The 23,736-nt window shown below is 40.0% G+C and overlaps 1 gene segment (V, D, J or C); it reads left to right on the top strand.

Moving 5' to 3' along the window:
- Positions 1-23,736, top strand: part of LOC118850482 — a 220,720-nt gene that overhangs the window by 6,007 nt on the left and 190,977 nt on the right. The window contains 1 exon segment of the C gene segment in view: positions 1,252-1,548. Coding sequence covers positions 1,252-1,548 — 297 coding nt within the window.

Below are 23,736 nucleotides of genomic sequence, written 5' to 3'. Positions count from 1 at the left end.
GGATCTGTGACTACCTAATATGAGACACCTGGAGGCTTTTTCTAGGGCCTCATGTGAGATGAATGAGCTTCTCTGAGTGCAGGACTTCCAAGGTGAAGGTTAGCCATGGAGATACAGTGGAATAGATGATGTAACAGGATGGGCTTCTTTTTCATACCTCAGCTTTCCTCATGCCCAGCAGATATTTCCCATTATAAGTAAAAGAAAGGAAAGTAGACAACGACAGAGAAATGAATGAGATCCTACCCAGCCAAGCAGACAAGAGAAGTGAAGAAGTAATAAAAACAGGAATCCAGGTTTCTGATAGTTGGGGAGTGATGAGAGAGAATTATAGTAACTGAGAATTTCAGTATCTAGCTATGTTTAATTCAATTTGACCCCTTCAGTGCTCCTCCAGGGATCAGGAGGTTCACTTAATAACCTGAAATTTCATTTTATTTTATCCTGATGTAAGAGCCAATTCAAATATGATTATACTATAGTGGGAAGAGGAGAAAGTAAAATGGTTCCTGCTTTTGAAACACTAGAATCTGTGTGGAGTTTTCACTACTCTTTTATCTGATTCAACTAAATTTCTTGCTCAGATAATAAACAAAAGTTAGTTACCAAATACTTGAAGAGGAAGAGAATGGCCAATGGGAGGAAGTTTCTTCATCTGCTTAATGAGGGGTTTGAACTAGATGCAAGTCCACCACCCAATTTATAAAATTTTAATCTTAGAAAGTTAAGATAGGAAGGGAATCAAAACGGTAGGGAGCAGGAAAAGATAGACAAGAGGAAGGTAAAGATAAATAGGAAAGCAGTAAGACTGAGATAATGGACAGGTAAAGCTATTATCCAGAAAGTATTTGAGTAGTTGAAAAGTGATGATTGAAGTGGGTGAAGTAGATGAAAAGTGATGATTCCAATGATAATTGGAAACGATGTAAGGCAGAGAAAGGATGTTGACATCACTGAAAGACCCCACCTAGTATAAATGGAAGAGTCTCAGAGATCTTTAGCCTGCCAGAAATTCTTCTTAACTCTATGTACCAGCAAACTGTTCTTGCCCTAACCCCACCATGGACAGTTACCAGGCTCTATACTGTATGACCATTTGTCTCCTAGGAACAGGTGAATTCTCGATGCAGATTGGAAATTTCTATCCTGTACTTGACAGGCCCTGGTTGAAAACTTGTGGTTGCAATTCAAAATCCTTTCCTGACTTAGGAAGCACATGATCACTCTGGTTTCTGTCTTATTTCCCAATAGGCTATATGGAAGACAAAGTCACTCAGACCCCAAGACACTTGGTCACAGCAAGAGGAGAGAATGTGATGCTGAGGTGTGACCCAATCAAGCCACACGTTTATATTTTTTGGTATCAACAGCTCCTGGGACAAGAATTGAAGTTCATGGGTTACCTTCAGATTGAAAAAGTCTTAGACGAATCAGGTGTGCCAAAAGCTCGATTCTCAATGGATTGGCCCCGAAACTCATCCTCTAATTTGAAAATCCAATTCACCGAGCCTCAGGATTCAGCTGTTTATCTCTGTTCCAGCAGCCTAGGCACAACATTATGAAGTCACCTTTTTTCTTTGCAAAAACCTCCTCTGAACACCACAGAGGAAATAACAGTTAGAGACAAAGGGAAAGACTGTCACCAGGCTTTGATGAATTTGGATAAGATAAATTTTGGAGTGTTTGTGGTGAAACTGAAAAAGAAGTCAAAGGAAGAGAAAAAAAAGAAAATGGGGAGGAGAAAGGGAAGGAGAACAAGGAGCTATAAAAGAAGTCAAAAGAGGTAAAGAAACAATGAAGTACAGTGGAAAATATGTTGAATTTGGTGTCAGAGGAGCTGAGTTCAGATCCCAACCTTGTTATTTACTATCTATAATACGTCCTTTTGCAAATTAATCACTTACTATGTGCAAGGCATTCTGCAGTCACTTTACCTCCTTAACCATCAGTTACTAAGTGGCACATTGGTTAGATTTTCAGGCCTGGATCAGGAAGATCTGGATTCAAATCCAAGCTCAGACATTTACTATCTTGTGACCCTGGGCAAATCACTTAACCCTGTTTGCCTCAGTTTCCTCATTTATAAAAATGAATTGAAAAAATAAATGGCAAACCACTCTAGTATCTTTACCAAGAAAACCCCAAATGGGGTCACAAGGAGTCAGACATGAATGAATGACTAAACAACAACAATTCCTTATCTATTAAAAAAGGTAATTGGACTAGATGACCTCTGAGGTCCCTTTTAGCTTTAACGCCATGATCCTATAAGGAGTAGAGAGATTTGATGTGAAAGAAGAAAAGGACCAGTCCTTGAGCTCTTAGTGTGAGAAAGTCTCGTTATAGGTGGAGAGCTAAAGCAGAAAGCTTGAGAAACAGTAGAAGTAGAAGGTGAGGGACTCATGCTGAAGCAGGAGAACAATCAGAACTTTCAGAGAAGAAAGACCCAAGGAGAAAGCAGTTGGGAAAACACAGTAACATAGGACAAGTGGCTAAGTCAAAGCAATAGCCTCATAAAAGAAGGGACAGTTTGTTGGGCATGAGTGCCAAAGAGCTAATGGAGTGAGAAGAGTAAAGACTCCTGAGTTAAAGAGGCCTTCAGACATGGTGCTAACACTCTTTTTCATGGGAGCTACTAGCAAGAAAGACAGGGACTTGCTTCAAACAAATATGGGGAGTGGAGAGAATTGTAGTGACTTGTAGAGAGCAAAATGATTGTAATTCTGTCATGATAAAGAGTCATATGTTCAAATGTGTTCAAAATTCACATTGGTTGCTTTCCTAAGGAAAAAAAGGACTAAACAAACAAATAAACAAAAACCAGAAGGGCTTGAATATGAAACAAAGAAGAAAATACATCTGAAGAAAAGAGGATCCTGATCTGTGACAAAAAGCTGGAGGTTAGGAGACTATCACACAGGAGAAAGGGAAGAAAAAAAATACACTGAACACATGAAGCTAAGAAAAAAATGAGGCTCTATCCGAAGAGGAACAAGATGGATGCTCTGCAGAGAAAGCAGCTGCTCATTCTCCAAGAAATAATGGTGCGGATCCATAGGTGCTCTTGAGTAAGATATCATCCTATAAGGAACAATATGGCCTCGTGTACTCCTGGGGCATCCATTCAAGATATGACAGAGAAAATTTCAAGACATGGCAAAATATAGGACTACTACACATTTCTAGTGACTTGTGTGCACAAATTACACTGTATGAAGAAACCTAAAAAACAAGCTAAAATTATGAAATCTTCATTAAGAAATTGAATATTGAAGGACAAAGGTGGCATTTTTGTTGTAGGATCATATATGATCAAAAGCTGGAATAGACCAAAGAAGTCATCTAGCATATCATTCCTCATTTTACAGAGAAGAAACATTTATGTATATTGAAAATGAAGTCTTCTTAAGAGAATAAAAATCTGTCAGATTAAGAACTGGTTAAGAAGATGATGTCTGATTGGCATTTCTGAGCCTCACCTTAAAATGTAGGAATAACAGATTCCTGGTCAGGGATGCACCTTAGAAAGATTGCTAAGAATACATTTGCCTGAAGTTTTACAAAAGTTATCCCAAGTACTTTAAACTGAAACGGAAGCAATAGGGAGAAAAAAAGCACCACCAAACTGGGTACAATAGAGATAAGCTAAAATGTAGGGAGAAGAATAGCAAAAGAAGTACACAGAAGAAAAAGTTCAAGAAAGGAACAAGTAATAAAACAATGTCTTCAAGTGGTAATGAACAAGTGTAAAAATGGCAGAATAAACAAGATGAAGTAGAGATCCTCATGTGAGTAAGAAAATTTGGCCATATAGGTCACTAAGACTTGGTGGAATGAGTTCCATGTCTAGAATATGGTTCAAATAAGTAATATTAGTGGCAACAAAGTGACCATACATGATTTCAGAGGACTGAGAGTGAAAAAAATGTCTCCTATCTCTTTGCAGTGAAGTAGTGGATAATAAGCACAGAATGAAGAATCAATTTTAAAGCATGAACAATGGTCAATTTGTTTTGCTTGGCTGAACTTATTTGTTACAAGAGAGAATTATATTGATGTGGGAGTGTCATGAGGAAATAATAGTGATGTTTAAAAAAAGGGACATCAACAAAATATTTTAAAAGGAAAATAAAAGATCAATGGCAGTAAAAAAAAGAGAGTAAAAATGTTCTTGTCATATGCTATAAATCATTCAGAAAGTGGAAAATCAATGATGAGTTTAAGAAACATCATGAGCCTGGAACAGAATCATCATATAGCAGATATTGAAACTTCAGTTTTCTGCACATCTTCTAGAACACTCTCTTTGCTAAAAGCAGAGCAGCTAAAAATTTCTTTACTTGTCTTAATGATAATTTCATTCTTCAAAATGTTGGCAAATTAAACAGGGGAAATTCTATTAGGGATCTGATTTTCACCAAGAAGAAGAAATAGATTGCTGGGGTGGAAATCATGAGAATCTTAGAGAAAGTGACATCTCCATATAAAAATTTGTGAAAGAAGAAAGGAAAACTGGGTATAGTCTTGTATACATTCTAGGTTGTGGGAAAACAGATTTTAAGGATTTCAGAGAAAATACAGATTTAATCCTATAGATTTAAATTGTAGAGGGCAAATCAGCCCAGGAAGGATTGGAAGCTCTGAAGATCAAAATTTTATAGACACAAAGATGAACAAGTACTATGAGAAGGAAAAGGAGTGTTGTTCTAGAAGAATGATGTATATGCATAAAGAACTCATCAATCAACTTAGATTTAAAACAAAAAATACTTTTTAGATAATAAGGGCACATAATCGAAGATGCATGAATAGCTAGGTGGTGCAGTGAATAGAGCACTGAACTTTCGTGTGTGATTTTTAGCTATGTTGGGGGGAAATGGAGGATTACAGAACGAACTGGACTCCTGTTTAGTAGTAGGGACAATGATAACTGAAGTCAGACGGTAGAATGATTTAATTCATTGCTCGAGGTGGGCTGGGAAGGGAGAGAAGGCATATTTTCATCAATCAAAAAAACTTAAAAAAAGAAAATATAAAGACATAGAGTGAACGGTGATACTGTCACATGTATTTGGAATTGGCCAAATGATTAGACCCAGGGTAGTTAAATGTTAGCTTGAAAGAAAGTCTCTATGGGACTATACTAGCAGTACCTTTGTGGCCATCCTCAGTTTAACATTTTCATGAATGCCTTGGATAAAGGCAGAGCTGACATGCATAAATTGTGTCATTTGTGTAATTGACATGTGTAATTACCATGTAATTGACATGAGTCAGTTTATATGTGTTCTCAAGTGCCATATAATTTACCACATTTGTCATTCTTTATAGTACATTAATGTTTTATTAAATCTATGTACAACAATTATTTTAGGTACTCACCAATCGATGGATATCTACTTTGTTTCCAGTCCTTTGCTTTCAAAAAAGGGCTGCTATGAATATTTTCAGCTCTTTTAATTTTTAAGTAGTTCACTGTTTCTGCTAGAAAATTATTCCCCCTCCCACATTCTGTGATCCAAACAAACTAATCTTTTCCCTCTTCTTCACACAGATCACCCCATCTTCCATTCTCATGCCTTTGTTCTTGCCATCCTCCATATCCAGGATGCATTCCCTCTTTACCTCTACTTCAAAGAGTCCTCTTCATTAAAGATGCAGTTTAGGCATCTAACTTCTGCATGAATCCTTTGCTGATGCCTCCAGCTTCTAATATTCACTCTCCCAAAGTACCTCATTGAATTTGCATGTTTGCATTTTAACTTTATATCATATATGTGTAGATATATATGACATACACACATACATATATACGCATATACACATACACATAAGCACATATACATTTACATATACATACACACATTGTGTTGAATTGAAATTTGCTTCTCTGTAATATCTACCTAGGTCCTAGGTCTTTTCTCTGTAGCTCCAACTTAATCCAAATAAATCTAATTTCATATAATAAGCCTTCTAATTCTGTTCCTTTACCCTCATCAAGTCAGTTCTTCTCCAGGCTAAACACCACCAGTACTTTTAGTAGTTCTTCACATAACATGGTTTCTAGACCTGTATCAGCTGGATCACCCTCATCTGGATGAGTGTAACTGAATTAGAGGATACTGGGGGTAGTTTGTATGAGGAGAAGCCTATGAGAAAGCAGTTAAAAGAGTCACAGTATTAACTGATCAGATGGTTTCAGTGATAAAAAGAAAATTCTGTTGTCATTTATGTTTCGGATATCTACCTGTGAGACAACTCGCAGAAATTCCCCTTCTTCCCATTTTCCTGTACCCCTGCAGGTTCAGGAACAGAAATTTCAGAGAAATCCCTGTTCAGGGATAAAACCTATAGAAAGAAAACCAGCAATGATTAAGCACTCTGGGAGATAGGTGCTATTATTATTCCCATTTTATAGTTGAAGAAACTGAGGCAAACACAGATTAAGGGATTTGCCCAGGGTCACTCAGCTCATGTTAGAGGCAGAATTCAAACCCAAATCTTCCCTTCTCTCAATTCCAGCACTCTATGATGTCATACTGACTCTGGGCAACTGGACTCTCTTAATCTTTAACCTTTCTGCTTGCTTTTATATCCCCACCCTCATGAAATTTTCCATTGTTGAGTCTCTTCTACCCATTGCTTGCAACAGGGGGCAGTGATATACTTTGTAAATTTCTCTTTAGGAGTTTTCCCATATTCAAGTAATATAATTTTTCATAAAGGAAAAACCTCTCCTTTAGTCATTAGTTACTCAACCACCATTTATTAAACAATAGTATTAAGCACCATCAAGCTATTATTATGCACAACTAAGCAAAGTGCCAGGAACTGTTATGCGAAGACAAGGAATTTACATTCTGTCTTGGGAAATAACATGCATGGACATAGGTAAATGCCAAATATACACAACATAAATATGAGGAAATTTCATCATGGAAGCACTAGCAGCTGGGAGGATCAAAAAAAGTCTCCAGGTAGTAGAAGGTGTTTAAGCTGAGTTTTAAGGAAAATTAAGGTTTAGGGAGACATAAGGAAGAAGTACATTCCTGGCAGGGGGAAGAACTTGTACACATGCACAGAGATATGTATGAGGGCCTATTTAGCTAGAACCTAGAGTGTGTGAAGGGGAGTAATCTATAGCATTCCTGGAAGAGTAGGCTGGAGACAGATAGTTAATGGTTTTAAATGCCAGAGAGGAATCTGTAATTTATCCTAGAGGCAATAGGGAGCCATTGGAGCTTATTGAGCATAGTCAAAACTATTCTTTGGGAGTATCATTTTGCAGGTGTTTGGAGGTTTGATTGGAAGGGGGAGGTTTGAGGCGGAGAGCCTATATCTCCAAAGAGACTGAAGAAAGGTGAAAAGGACCCATATGTGCAAAAAAAAAATTTATAGCAGTTCATTTTGTGGTGAAAAAGAACTGAAAACTGAGGAGGGTGCTCATCAATTGGGGAATGTCTGAATAAATCATAGTATATAGTGTAATTCAATAGCATTGTGCCATAAGAATGATAAAAGGCAGAGAAATGAACTGGAAAAACAATTTGTATAATAAAAATGGTGTGAATACAAACAACTCTGTAAGACTTAGGAACTCTGAGCAGTGCAATGACCTACCATCATTTCAGTATACTGATGATAAAAAATGTTACCAACTTTTTAATAGACAGATAATGGGCTCAATAAGTAAGATGAGATATACATTTTTGGAATTTGTTTTTCTTAATGATGCATATTTGTTTTAATTTTTTGTTTGGGTGGGGGAGTCAAAGGGAAAGAAAAGCTTGTTAAATGAAAAAAATGTTAAAAGAAAAATAGGATGGTTGAGAGAGAAGGAGAGAGAGAACTCTATGTGTCTAAGTGGGTGGATAAAAGGATACAGATGGGAGAAATATCATGGAGGTAGAATTGACAGGACTTAACAATAGATGGGAAATAAAGAATGAAAGATAGTGACAAGTGGAGAATGGCTCCAAGGCTGGGACCTGAGTGACTGGAAAGATGGTAAGTATCCTTGACAAAAATAGGCGAATGAAGAAGACCGTCATTTGGGGAGAAATAACAATGACTTACCCTAAACGTTGAGCCTGAGAAGTCTATGGTACAATTCATTTGTAAATATCTAATAGGTGTTTGATAATGTAGGACTGGAGTACAAGGGAGAGAAAAGAGCTGAATATGTAGTTCTGAAAGTCGTCTGCACAGAGATCATATTTGAACCCATAGGAGCTGGTGAGACCGCTAAAGGAATGTGGAGAGAGAAGGGAAGATGAACCAGGAGAGATTCTTAAGAAAGACAAAGCTATTTACTGTTGAGAAGATGAAGGGGATGTATAGATAATACTGCTCCATTATCATCACTGTGGTCATTTTAGTTAAGCTTCAGGTGGGAAAAATTACTCCACAAGATCCAACTTAATTAAGCAGATAAGTCAATGCTGCATAATGAAGAGGAAAGTTGTGTGGCCTTGAACAAGTCATTTTCCCTAGAGTAGAGGGGACATGTATGAGTAATGTGAAGCTAGGAACAATAAGATTGGGCAATCCATTTGATATGTGGCTTGAGTGAGAATGAAGAGATGAATATTACCATCAAGTTTATGAGCCTAGGTGACTAGAGGATGGTGTTGTCCTCGAGAGTAATAGGAAAGTTGGGAAGAAAGGAGAGTTGGGAAGAATGAAGAACTCTGTTTTGGACAGGTTGAATTGAGTTGCCTATAGGACTTCGCATTTGAGATGTCCAAAAGGCAGTTAGTGATGTGACAGGAGTTTAAGAGAGGAAGAAGGGCTAGCAGAGAGATGTGGGAATCATCTTGATAGAGATGACAAATGAATCCATTGGGGTTTAATGAGATCGCCAAGTAAGATAATATTGAGATAAAAACAAAGAAGGCCAAGGATAGAGTCTTGGAAAACACCAGGGGGTTAGTGGTATGACATGGATGAAGAACCAGGAAAGGAGACTGAGAAGTAGCCAGATAGCTAGAAGGAAGCTTTTCCAGATTTGAAAGACCCACCAGAGCTTTTATCTGTTAGTATGATCCTCAAGAACTGTTCATGTCGTAATGATGGAACCATACAATTTGAGAGCGGGAGGGACCTCAGGAATCTATTGTACAAAAGGAATCCCTCCTATAGAATCCCCACTATAAAATACATGACGATGGTACGGCCTGTACTTGAAGACCTACAAGGAGGGAGAGGCCACTCCCTGCTGAGGCATCCCATTTCACTGCTGGATAGCTTTAATTACTAAATAATTTTTCATGACATCCAATGGAGATTTGCCCCTTTTCAGCTTCTACTTGTTGCTCTTGGGTTTGCCTTTGAGGATCACATAGAACAAGGCTAATCCCTACTTCAAATACGTGAGGGTAGTTGCTAACTCTCTCCTGAATCTTTAGGGGATTGTTGTTGTTTTTTATATTTAGTCAAGTTTGACTCTTCATGAGTTCATTTTGGAGTTTTTTTGAAAAAGATAGTAGAGGGTTTTGCCCTTCGCTTTTTCAGCTCATTTTACAGATGAGGAAATTGTGGCAAACAGGGCAAAGTGATTTGTCCAGGGTCATGAGCTGGTAAATATCTGAGGCCGGATTTGAACTTGGGTCTTCTTTACTCTAGGCCCTGTGCTTTACCCACTGCACCAGGTTAAATATGACAAATTCCTTCAACCAATGATGAGTTACAACATGAAGATTTTAGTGGAAAGCATATAGGGACACAAGGTAAAAAGTGAACATAGGGGACTACATAGAATTCAGTTTTGCATTTGGACCTCTGGGCAGATTGAGAAAGGCTTCCTATGGTCATTTGAGGGGACAGGTCTTAAAGGATTCCAGAGAGATCATTAACATTTATTACAAGGAGACAAAGTACACAATTATTTGAAAAATTCAAGCCCTGTGCACCAATGGGGAAAAACACCTACAGAGATGGGGAAATCCATGGAGACATCAAACTATTTTGTAGTGAATAGAGATTCTGAGCAGATCAGCAATGTACAGAGGCAATGTGCTGTAGGAGAAAATGGGGAGAAACATGGGGAGATGTGGATTCTATTTCTGGCTTTGCCAGTGACCTCCAAATGTGTGAGAGCTATAGCATTTCAGTTCTCTGAGCTTCCATTTACTTTCATGTAAAGTGAAACATGATTTCTATGGTCTCTCTAGAGGCAAAATATTTTTCTCTTTCTGTCTTTGTTGAAATGCTTTGTGGAGAGGCAGGAGGGTGTGGCCACTGCTTTCTACAGCTTCTTCCTCTTACCATGGAGTTCTGAGCACCATGCATACCTAGGGGCAAGGGATCTGGCAGGCTCTGGTACTGATTCTATCCAGCATCTCAAAGGACCGAAGGCCAGAGTTGTCATGGCCACCTCACTCCTTTGTTGGGGAGCAATTTTACTTCTCATAGCAGGTAAGTCTTGGAGCTTTTTATTCTAATCTGTTTTATTTTGAATTGTGATTTCATTGATTTCAAGGGAAGAAACTCCACCAATGGGAATCGGTTGTTCCTCTGTCACTATAGACTGAGAAAGTTGCCTTACACATTGAATAGCTAAGTGACTTTCCCTGGATTGCAATTAGTATGTCATAGGCAAGACTCAAATTCAGGTCTTCCTGACTTGAACTCAGGACTTCTTGACAAGGCCAGCCCTGTCTCCACTATATGATATCCGCTACTGGAGTCTTCAATAAAAGTGGTAAATCTCTCCCCTGAGTTGGCAACTTCTAGTGTAAAACTTTTGCCTAGACTGTAACGTGTGGACTCCTTTTTCAACTGACTCCTAGCTTCTACCTCCTTCCCCCACAGTCCCCATGGATGCTGGAGTCACCCAGAACTGGAGATACCTGATAACAGCCACAAGACATGAGGTGACACTGAAATGTGACCAGGATCTGGGACATAACTCTATGTACTGGTATCGACAGGACCCAGGGTCGGGGCTACAGCTGATCTCTTATTCCCATGATGTTAACTCTGCTGAACTAGAAGTCCCTCATGGATACAAGGCCTCTAGGGGAAAAAAGACATTCTTCCTGCTAACTCTCCAATCTACACACACAAACCAGACATCTGAGTACTTCTGTGCTAGCAGTATAACCACAGCAGAACAGAGTCACCACTTCCTTGAAAAAAAGCCCATCAGAAGAAGTGAGATGACTTGGCCTCACCAGTCCCCACTTAAAAAGTCAGGGGTATACTATCTGAGGAACATATATAGAAGAACATGCTTCAGGCCCTTCATCTCTGCAGCACAGACCTCTAGGATTTCATCCAGCCCTCCCATCTCCTGTTCTTGCTTGGGCTGCTGTGGCTCTCAGCCAAGAGAAGCAAGCAACCTGTGGTGACCACGTGACCACTGACAGTCTGCCAGCTCTCTCCTCTACTCCAAGCCATGTAGAATAAAGAGACTGCCTCAGGAAGAATGCATGCTACAATGGAAAGACTTCAGGTCTAGAAGTCACAGAACCTGAGTTCCAGTATTGGCCTGCCACTTACTACCTAGGTAACCTTGGACAAGTCGTTTAACCTCTGCTTGCCTCACTTTCCCCATCTGGAAAAGGAAGATAATAACATCTACCTCCTAGAGATGTTGTGAGGATCAGGTGACATAATATTGGCAAAGTGCTTGCAAACCTTCAAGCACTATATGAACACTAGATATTGTTTCAAGTAGTGCTGATCCTTACAATTCTCACAGGATTTGGCTGTAGTAATGTCTGTCTGAAGGAACACCTGCTCCTGGTCTCTCTCCTGACTTATCTCCTCAGTGCCTACCCTCTCTTTCCATTGCAAAGGGCCCTGGCCAGCTCTTAGATATTTGGCCCTTGAGGGGATTGTAGACCCACCCTGCAGAGCATTATGGATCCAGAGTTAGCAGGTATCTTAAAGACCATCTAGTCCAACCCCTTCATCTTACAGAGGAGTAAACTGACGACTAGGGAAGTTATGTGGCTTGCCTAAGTCCCTGGAATGGAGACAAAGCCAAGGTGTTGTAGAGACGGACAAGCAGGCAGAAGCAGATTCTTTGAAACCTCATAACATCCTAGGTGAGATTGGCCTGGGAGGCTAATCCTAACCTCAGGCACTTCATCCCATGCTCTCCCTACTATTCACAGGGGCAATTAGAGTGGATTCCAAATATGGGGGGGGGATGTCCCTTCTCTTAATTTTTATCATAACTTGCAAGTACAAGAGGAGGCTTGGAGGCATGGTTGGATTAAATGAATCACAAGAGAGGGATTCTTGACAGATTTTTTACACATTTACTTGGCTGTATTTTAATTAAACATGTAGCTCAGAAGTTATTTGCCTGGGTCATTTCAATGAGGTTGATTAACAGAGATCAGGTGATTTCCCCCCCACATCAAAAATGGGGACTCTAGAAATCTAGGTTGCCTTCTTTTTTGAGCCTCACTTCATTTTCATATTCCTAGATCACTGATAAATGTGCTTTTAACCAGAACCATAAAGAAGAGTAAAAGGAGAGGGAGATAGGACAAAAACTTCTATGCTGACCACCCTTGTCTGCTCATTGAGGAGAGCTGAAGGTTGCCCACGAAACCACCCAATTGTTCACTGAGACCATCACATCTTGGTGGATGTGTAATTAAAAGTTACCTACTCTTTGATAGTTACTTAATTCCTTTTCTGTTGTATTGCAGAAAACAGGTCAGATTTTTACAGCACTATAAGATATCCCAAGTGTTTTACTTAATTTTTTCATTTGATACTCATGTGACACATGTGTCTGAGCATCAGATGTTCTTTATGTATGTGCCTTGCTCATCCTTCCTGTTTCTTGTCTCACATATTACCTACATAATTACCCTTCTTTCCTGGTAGTGTGGTAGCCTGTGCAAAATGATATCCTGTGGTTACGGAAAATCTTTGTGGTTAAATTTGTTCCAGCTTAGTGGAATGCCAACTTGGTATAGTAGCTAGAAAGATGACCTTGGAGTCAGGAAGACCTGATTTCAAGACCAGCCTCTGATATATACTGATTATGTGACCCTAGACAAGTCACTTAACTTCTCAATGCTCTTGGCCACTCAACAAGCTTATCAAATGTGGGGAAAGTACATATCTAGTCCTAGTCTTTGTCTTGAGCTCGATTTACACATCATCAATTGCTTATTGGACATTGCAAACTGGATTAACATTTTCTTTGCTTCCCCCCTTTTAATTTCTCTATTTCTGTTAAGGACACCACCATTCATCCACTTGCACATATTTTCAACCTCAGAGTCATCCTCAGTTATCACTCTGACTCATATCCGGTTGGCTGCCAAGTCTTTCCAATTCTACATTCACAATATTGATTGCATCAATGCCCTAATCTCTACTGTAGTGGACATTACCCTAACTCAGGCTCTTATAACCTCTCACACTGATGGTTTCACTAGTCTCTTAATTGTTTCCCCTGCATCCTGTCTCTCCCCTTAACTACATACTTGTCACATATTTGCCAAGGCGTCATCCTTAAAACACAGACCTGACTTTGTCATTCACCTGTTCCAGTAACTTTTCCATTAAGAAAAAGACACAAACTTCTCTCTCTGGAATTTAAGATTTTTGCAGCTTGACTCCAGCAAAACTTTTCAGACTTATTTTATTGTACCATCCTTCACAAAATGCATATTGCAGGTAAATTGCATTACACATGTGGGAATTTGGAACATCTATGTGTTATATCCATACTTTCACATAAATCGTCCCCATACTTGGAATGAAGTAACTAGGTGGAGCAGAGAATAAATTACTGAGCCTGCAATCAAGAAGGTCTGAGTTTAAAATATGGCCTCACACACTTCGCAGAAGTCACTCATCTGTTGTTTGCCTTATTTTCCTTATATGAAGAAAGCAGATAATAATAGCACCTGCCTCCCAGGGTCATTGTAAGGATCGAATGAGGTAATAGTTATAAAGTGGTTAGCACAGTGCCTGGCACCTAGTAGTCACTATATAGCTATTATTCTTATTCTTAAAGTGTTTAGCATAGTGCTTGGGACGTAGTATTATATAAATGTTAGCAATGATAATAATGATGATGCTGATGATGCTGATGCTGATGATGGTGATGTCCTTCCTCACCTCTGCATGACAGATCCCAAGCTTCCTTTGAAGCTCATCTTATATCAGTTTCTATGGAAAAGCTATCCTGATTTCCTCCCTCCTCCTACCTGTTGTTAGTATTCAGCATCTATAAATTACTTAGTGTATGCATTGCATTTTATTTTCTATTTCCTTTTTCTTTTCCAAGATATAAAATAAATTCTATGAAGTAAAGGACTGTTTCATTTTTATCTTCTTGTCAGCATAGACTCTGAAGAGTCCAGCATAGACTCTGCAACACACTATTCATTTAGTAAATGCTTACTGAATGAACGAATTCTGCTGTGCTATTTAGTTAGTCTGTTGCTAATTCATATGTTTTGGCAGTTGTTTGCTAAAAAGATTTTGGTGGGGGCTCATGATCTAACTGATCATGACAAGAAACAGGAACATGTTTTAAACCTGGGGAAGCATTCAGGGGAGTGCAGATGTGTGAGTATGTGCTGTATATGGGGAGAGTGGACGTGGTATTATATTTAGTCAAAAAAATCCAAACTGCGCTAGCCCACTGCATCTCTCTCAACAGATACTAGAGCAATAAATGTCAAATTGATCAGTCCCTAGAAGGTCATGAGACAGAGATTAAGGTTCATTATCAATTTTATGATGGGGAAATGTCTCAAAGAAAAACAACAGTGTCTGAAGGTACCTTACTTGTCTATAGGTATGCCAGCTCCTAAACAGAGGATATTTTATGCTGCAACAACAGCAACAACAAACAGATGCAAACGACACAATTTCCCTTATGCACTTCCCAGGGGAAGGCACCAAACACCAGAAGACTATTATTGGTGCCATGTTATCATTGGTACCATTGGTACCAAGCACACCCGATACTTTACTGGGCCTTTGTCTTTATAATACCCTTTATAATACCACTTCTACAGATGGAGAGACTGACTTGCTTAATGATATATTAGCTACTTGTCATTCTTTTTAGTCCCATAAATTTTGTTGTTCTTCAGTCCTTTCAATACTGTCTGACTCTTTCTGACCGTATTTTAGTGTTTTGTTAGCAAGGATACTGAATAGTTTGTCATTTGCTTTTTCAGCTCATTTTACAGATGAGTAAAATGAGGCAAACAGGGTAAAGTGATTTGCCCAGGGCCACGTGGCTGGTAAATGTTTGAGGCCAGATTTGAATTTGAGTCTTCTTAACTCCAGGCCCAGTATTCTATCAACTACACCAGGTTAAATATAAGCAATTCCTTCAACCAATGATTAGGTAAAACATGAAGACTTTAGTGGAAAGCATATAGGGACACCAGGTAAAAAGTGAACATAGGGGATGACAAAGAATTTAGTTTTGCATTTGGATCTCTGGGTAAATTGAGAAAGGCTTCCTATAGTCATTTGAGGTGACAAGTCTTAAAGGATTCCAGGGAGAGATCATTAACATTTATTACAAAGAGGCCAAGTATACAGTTATTTGAAAAATTCAAGCCCTGTACACCAATGAGGAAAAACACCCATCGAGATGGGGAAATCCATAGAGACATCAAACTATTGCATACTGAATTGAGATTCTGAGTAGATCAGCAGTATATAGAGGCAGTGTGCTATAGGAGAAAGTGGGGAGAAATATGGGGAGACATGGATTCTATTTCTGGCTTTGCCAGTGACCTCCAAATGTGTGGGAGCTATAGCATTTAAGTTCTCTGAGCTTCCATTTACTTTTATGTAAAGTGAAACATGATTTCTATGGTCTCTGTAGAGGCAAAATGTATTTTGTTTCTTTCTGTCTTTGTTGAAATGTTTTGTGGAGAGGCAGGAGGGTGTGGCCACTACCTTCTAGAGATCCTCCCTCTTACCTTGGAGTTCTGAGAACCTAGCATAACTGGAGCCAAGGAAGCTTGCAGGGTCAGGTGCTGATTCCATCCAGCATCTCAAAGGACCAAAGGCCAGAGCTGTCATGGCCACCTCACTCCTTTGTTGGGGAGCCATTTTACTTCTCATAGCAGGTAAGTCTTGAACCTTTTTCTTCTAATCTGTTTTATTTTGAATTGTGATATCATTCCTCAAGTGAAGAAACTCCTCCAATGGGAATTGGTTGTTCCTCTGTCACTATAGTCTGAGAAAGTTGTCTTGCATATTGAGTGGCTAAGTGACTTTCCCAGGACTGCAGGTAGTATGTCAGAGGCAAGTCCCAAATTCAAGTCTTCCTTAGCTTTAACTCAGGACCTCCTGACAAGGCCAGCCCTGTATCTATTATATGATATCTGCCACTGGAGTCTTGAATACAAATGGTGAATCTCTCTCCTGAGTTGGCTACTTCCAGTGTTACTTTTGGTCTGTAACATGTGGACTCCTTCTTCAACTGACTCCTAGCTTCTATCTCCTTCCCCCACAGTCCCCATGGATGCTGGAGTCACCCAGAACTGGAGATACCTGATAACAGCCACAGGACGTGAGGTGACACTGAGATGTGACCAGGATCTGGGACATGATTATATGTACTGGTATCGACAGGACCCAGGGTTGGGGCTACAGCTAATCTCTTATTCTCTTAATGTTGGCTCCAATGAACTAGAAGTCCCTCACGGATACAATGCCTCTAGGAGAGAAAAGTCATTCTTCCTGCTAATTCTCCAGTCTACACACACAAACCAGACATCTGGGTACTTCTGTGCTAGCAGCATAACCACAGCAGAACAGACCCACCTCTTCGTTGCACAAAAAGGCCATGAGAAGAGTTGAGATGGCTTGGTCTCACCAGGCCCCCTCTTAAAAAGGCAGGGAGAGACTATCTGAGGAACATATGTAGAAGACCCTGTTTCAGGCCCTTCATCTCTGCAGCACAGACCTCTAGGATCTTCTCCAGCCCTCCCATCTCCTGTTCTTGCTTGGGCTGCTGTGGTTCTGAGCAAAGAGAAGCAAGCAGCAGGTGATGACCATGTGACCATTGACAGTCTGCTAGCTGTCTCCTCTACTCCAAGCCGTGTAGAATAAAGAGAATGCCTCAGGAAGAATGCATGCTACAGTGGAAAGACTTCAGGTCTAGAAGTCACAGAACCTGAGTTCCAGTATTGGCCTGCCACTTACTACCTAGGTAACCTTGGACAAGTCGTTTAATCTCTGCTTGCCTCACTTTCCCCATCTGGAAAAGGAAGATAATAACATCTACCTCCTAGAGATGCTGTGAGGATCAAGTGAGATAATATTTGTAAAGTGATTTGCACACCATTAATCACTATCTGAATTCTAGCTATTGTTTCAAGCAATGTTGATCCTTAGAACTCTCCCAGGATTTGGCTGTAGCAATGTCTATCTGAAGGAACGCCTACTCCTGGCTTCTTTCTCTGGTGACATGCCATGGTAATTATTGCAAGAGGCTGTCCTGACTGTTATCTCCTCAGTGCCTACTCTTTCTTCCCCTTTCAAACCCTGTGGGTCAGCTCTTAGGTATTTGGCCCTTGAGTGGACTGCAGACCCACTCTTCAGAGCATTATGGATCCAGAGCTAACAGGTATCTTAAAGACCATCTAGCCCAACCTCTTCATCCTACACATGAGTAAATTGAGGCCCAGGGAAGTTATGTGACTTGCCTAAGTCCCTGGAATGGAGACAATGCCAAGCAATTGTAGAGACAGACTAGTAAGCAGAAGCAGATTCTTTGAAACCTCAGAGCATCCTAGGTGAGATTAGCCTGGGAGTCTAATCCTAACCTCAGAAAAGTCATTTCATGCTCTCTCTGCTGTTCAAAGGGGCAATCAGAGTGGATTCCAAATATGCGGGGAGGGAAATCACTTCTCTTAATCTTTGTCATAACTTATAGGCACAGAAGGAAGCTTGGAGGCATGATTATTTTAAATGAATCACAAGAGAGGAATACTTGACAGCTTCTTTACACTTTTACTTTGTGGTACTTTAATCAAACATGTAGCTGAGAAGTTATTTGACTGGGTCATTTCAATGAGGCTGATTAACCAAGATCGGGTGATTCCCCCCCCCCCCATGTCAGCAGTGGGGACTCTAAACATTTAGCTTGTCTCCTTTTTCAAGACATTTAGCTTGTCTCCTTTTTCAAGCTCCATTTCATTTTCATATTCCTAGATCAACAGTAGTTCTCCTCTTAACCAGGAAAACATCCTAAAAGAAAAGTAATAGGAGAAGGAGATAGGATAAAAACTTATATTCTGACCACCCTCAACTGGGCATTGAGGGTACTACAGCTTTCGAGGAGACCTGAAAGTTGCCCATGAAAACACCCAGCTGTTCACTTGAGAGTATCTCATCTTGGCGCATGTGTAATTAAAGATTATCTACTCTTTGATGGTTAAATAATTCATAAAGTGATAACCTCCTTTTCTTTTTTATTTATTTAATATATTTAGTTTTCAGCATTGATTTTCACAAGAGTTTGAATTACAAATTTTCTCCCCATTTCTACCCTCCCCCCCACTCCAAGATGGCATATATTCTGGTTGCCGTGTTCCCCAGTCAGCCCTTCCTTCTGTCACCCCACTCCCCTCCCATCCCCTTTTCCCTTCCTTTCTTGTAGGGCAAGATAAATTTCTACACCCCATTGCCTGTGTATCTTATTTTTTAGTTGCATGCAAAAACTTTTTTTTTTCTTTTTGAACATCTGTTTTTAAAACTTTGAGTTCCTTTTCTGTTGTATTGTAGAAAAATAGGTCAGATTTTTATAGCATTATATGGTTTCTCAAATTTTTTTTTTGATAATCCATTTGATACTCATTGGACATATATGTTCTGCCATCATACATGCCCTATGTGTATGTCTTGATCATCATTGTAGTTTCTTGTCTCACATATTCCCTACATAAATACTCTTCCCTCTTGATAGTTTGGTAATCTGATGAAAAGAATATTCTTGTGGCTAGGGGAAAATCATTTTGGTTAAATTCGTTTCAGTTTAGTGGAATGCCAAGTTGGTATAGTGGCTAGAAAGTTGGCCTTGGAGTCAGGAAGACCTGCTTTCAAAACCAGGGAAATATATATACATACACACACACACACACACACACACACACACACACACACACACACACATATATATATATATATATATATATATATATATATATATATATATATATATATATATATGTATGTATATAATGGTTATGTGACCCTAGATAAGTCACTTTCCTTCTCAATGCCCTAGGCTACTCTCTAACATTATAAAATATGGAAAAGTACATATCTAGTTCCCATCTTTCTCTTGAGCTCTATTCGTATATCATCAACTACTTATTGGACATCACAAATTGGATTAGCATTTTCTTTGCCTCCCCCCACCCTTAATTTCTCTATTTCTGTTGAGGACACCACCATTCTTCCAATGACACATCATCATTCCAACTCATATCCTGTCAGCTGCCAAGTCTTTCCAATTCTATACTCACAATATTCATGGCATCAACCCCCTAATCTCTACTGTAGTGGACATTACCTTAACCCAGACCCTTATAACCTCTCACATGGACCATTTTCATATTGCAGGTAAACTCCATTGCCCATGTGAGACTTTGGAGTGTCTGCATGTTATATATCCATACTTTCACAAAAATCGTTCCCCTACTTGGGATGAAGTAGCCAGGTGGTGCAGAGAATAAATCACTGAGCCTGGAGTCAAGAAGGCCTGAGTTCAACATCCGAAGAAAGCAGATAATAATAGCACCTGCCTCCCAGAGTCATCGTGAGAATCAAATGAGATAATAGCTATAAAGAGGTTAGTATAGTGCCTGGCACATAGTAGTCACTATATAAATATTAGCTATTATTCTTATTCTTACAGTGTTTAGCATAAGGCTTGGGACATAGTATTATATAAACGTAAGTGATGATGGTAATGATGATGATGTTGTCCTTCACCTTTGTCTGTTAGATCCCTAGCTTCTTTTGAAGCCCATCTTATGTCAGTTTCTATAGAATAGCTATCCTGATCTCTTCCCTCCCACTGCCTGTATTCAGCATCCATAAATTACTTAGTATATGCGTTGTATTGTATTTGCTGTGTACTTTTTCCTTTCCAAAACATAAAATAAATTCTATGCCATTAAAGCCTGTTACATTTTTGTCTTCTGCAACCAAAGAGTCTAGCATAGACCTTAGGACACAATATTCATTAATAAGTACTTATTGAACTGATGAATGAATGCTCTGTGTTATTAATTAGATATTCTGTTGCTAATTCATGCATTTTGATAGTTGGTTGCTAAAAAGACATTGATGGGGGCTCATGATATAACTGATCATGATGAACAACAACATATTTTAAGCCTGGGGCAAATTTTAGCAGAATGCAGATGTGTGAGTATGTGGGGAGAGTGGAAGTGGTATTATATTTAATCCAAATTTTAAGCCTGGGGCAAATTTTAGCAGAATGCAGATGTGTGAGTATGTGGGGAGAGTGGAAGTGGTATTATATTTAATCCAAAAATCAAAACTGAACTAGCCATAAGACTTTGGGGATGTCCAGGTTTTCTTAACACTTTCTTAAGTCTCCACTGCATCTCTCTCAACAGATACTAGAGCAATAAATGTCAGATTGATCAGTCCCTAAAAGACTAAGATCCAGAGACTAAGGGTCATTAACAGTTTTATGACAGGGAAATGTCTCAGTGGGAAAAAGTGCTCTGAAGGTACCATGCTTCCCTATAGGCATGCCAGCTCCTAAACAGAGGGGGCAGTACCGCCTGGAACAGAGCAATACTTAGCAGGTGCAAAAGATAAAATTTCCCTAACGTACTTCGTAGGGGAAAGTACCAATCACCAGAAGACTATCATTGGTACCATGCTGTCCAAGCACACCCAATACCTTAGCAGGCCTTTGTATTTAACATACTCTGGCATACATTTTCCTTTTCTACAAATGTAGAGAGTGGCTTAATTAATGATATATGAGCTCCTTATCTTTCCTGTTATTCCCATAACTTTTGTTTTGTTCAATCCTTCCAGTAGTGTCTGACTCTTTCTGACCCTATTTTGGGATTTTGTAGGCAAAGATACTAAGTGGTTTGTCATCTGCTTTTTCAGCCCATTTTACAGATGTGGAAACTGAGGGAAACAGGGTTAAGTGATTTTCCAGGGGTCACATAGTAGGCAAGTGTCTAAGGCCAGATTTGAACTTGGTTCTTCTTCACTCCGGGTCCAGTGCTCTATCTACTGTACCAGGTTAAATATAACCAATTCCTTCAAGCAATGATGACGTACAATAAGATTTTAGGGGAAAGCATATAGTGACATCAGGTAAAAAAGTGAACGTAGGGGACTACATAGAATGCAATTTTGCATTTAGACACGTGGGTAAATTGCAAAGGGCTTCCTACACTCATTTGAAAGGACAAGTCCTAAAGGATTCAAGAGAGATCATTAACATTTATTAGAAAGAGGCAAAGTATACAGTTTTGAAAATTCAAGCCCTGTACACTAATAAGGAAATAACACATATAGAGATGAAGAAACCCATAGAGACATCAAACTATTTCATACTGAATTGAGATTCTGAGTAGATCAGCAGTATATAGAGGCAGTGTGCTATAGGAGTAAATGGGGAGAAATATGGGGAGAAATATGGGGAGACGGGGATTCTATTTCTGGCTTTGCCAGTGACCTCCAAATGTGTGGGAGCTATAACATTTCAGCTCTCTGAGTTTCCATTTACTTTTATGTAAAGTGAAACATGATTTCTATGGTCTCTCTAGAGGCAAACTGTTCTTTTTTTCTTTCTGTCTTTATTGAAATGCTTTGTGGAGAGGCAGGAGGAAGTAGCCCCTGCTTTCTAGAGCTCCTCCCTCTTACCCTGGAGTTCTGAGCACCATGCATACCTGGGGCTACATGAGGTCGCAGGGTCTGCTACTGATTCCATCTAGCATCTCAAAGGCCCAAAGGCCAGAGCTGTCATGGCCACGTCACTCATTTGTTGGGGAGCCATTTTACTTCTCCTAGCAGGTAAGTCTTGAACCTTTTTACTCCAGTCTATTTTATTTGGAATTGTGATTTCATTGACTTCAGGTGAAGAAACTCCACCAATGCAAATTGTTGTTCCTCTGTCACTATAGCCTTAGAAAGTGGCCTTGCCATTGAGTGGCTAAGTGACTTGGCCAGATTGCAGAGTCAGTATGTCAGAGGTAAGACTCAAACTCAGGTCTACCCTAACTTTAATTCAGGATTTCCTGACAAGGCCAGTCCTGGACGCACTATATGACATCTACCACTGGACTTTTCAATTAAAATGATGAATCTCTCTCCTAAGTTGGCTACTTCCAGGTTTAATTTTGGTCTGTAACTTGTGGACTCCTTCTTCAACTGACTCTTAGCTTCTATCTCCTTTCCTCCACAGTCCCCATGGATGCTGGTGTCACCCAGAACTGGAGATCCCTGATAACAGCCACAGGACGTGAGGTGACACTGAGATGTGACCAGGATCTGGGACATGATTATATGTGCTGGTATCGACAGGACCCAGGGTCAGGGCTACAGCTTATCTCTTATTGCAGTAATGTTGGCTTCACTGACCTAGAAGTCCCTCATGGATACAAGGCCTCTAGGAAAGAAAAGCCATTCTTCCTGCTGACTCTCCAGTCTACACACACAAACCAGACCTCTGAGTCTTTCTGTGCTAGCAGTATAAACACAGCAGAACAGAGCCACCTCTTCCTTTCACAAAAAGGCCATCAGAAGAGGTGAGATGACTTGGCCTCACCAGGCCCCACCTTAAAAATAGGCAGGGAGTTATTATCTGAGGAACACATGTAGAAGACCCTGCTTCAGGTTCTTTATCTCTGCAGCACAGACCTCTAGCATCTGATCCAGCCCTCCCATCTCCTGTTCTTCCTTGGGCTTCAGTGGCTCTGAAACAAGAGAAGCAAGCAGCCTGTGGTGACCACATGACCACTGACAGGCTGCCAGCTCTCTCCTCTACTCCCAGCCACATAGAATAAAGATAATGGAGAGGATTCTGGGAAGATTGCTGAGTATGTCAGAAAATTCCAAGCTCTCAAGATTTTCCCCCACTAAAGAGTTAAAATAACTCCTTATGGCTAATAAAGTGCAGGTGAAGAGAAAGAAGAATGGGGCCCAACTGTGTCTTCCTGGCACAATTTGAGAAGATTAGAATAAAGTCCCCAGGATGGAGGTTTGAGTCCCTGAAAAGAGTAAACACCTCCAGGCTAGGTTCAGTTTTAACAAGAGGAGAGGCCTGGCGTTAGTTGGTTTGAGGGACTTCCTGGGCCCCAGCCACAGGTCCTTTTCACCCCTGGGATAGTGAAGGGAATTGGGCATTCGAACCCAGGAAGATGGAGGGAACCTCTGCTGATGAGGAAAACCAGACCCATCTGTGTGAAAAGAGTGGTTTTTGGTGGGGGGAGAAGGAATCAGCCCGGGGAGTACAGAAACAGTGGGGCAGCAGCCCCTGGCTGTGGGCATTTACAAGAGGTTGGAGGTTTGGTTTGGTTCCAGGCTGGAGGGGAGAACTCAATTTCCCAAACCCCAGGGCTAGAGGTGATTACAAAAATCAAGCTATTACCACAAAAAAATGCACAGGCAAAGGAGAAAGAATCCAGCCATAGATAGCTATTAGGGACCAAAGGTGACCTGGGTTCATTTTCAGAGGAGGATATTGAAGTAAAGAAACCCCCAAAGAGCAATGTC

The sequence above is a fragment of the Trichosurus vulpecula genome, chromosome 5, assembly GCF_011100635.1.
Source record: "Trichosurus vulpecula isolate mTriVul1 chromosome 5, mTriVul1.pri, whole genome shotgun sequence".
NCBI classification, from domain to species: Eukaryota; Metazoa; Chordata; class Mammalia; order Diprotodontia; family Phalangeridae; genus Trichosurus; species Trichosurus vulpecula.
This window is presented reverse-complemented; position numbering and strand designations above follow the sequence as displayed.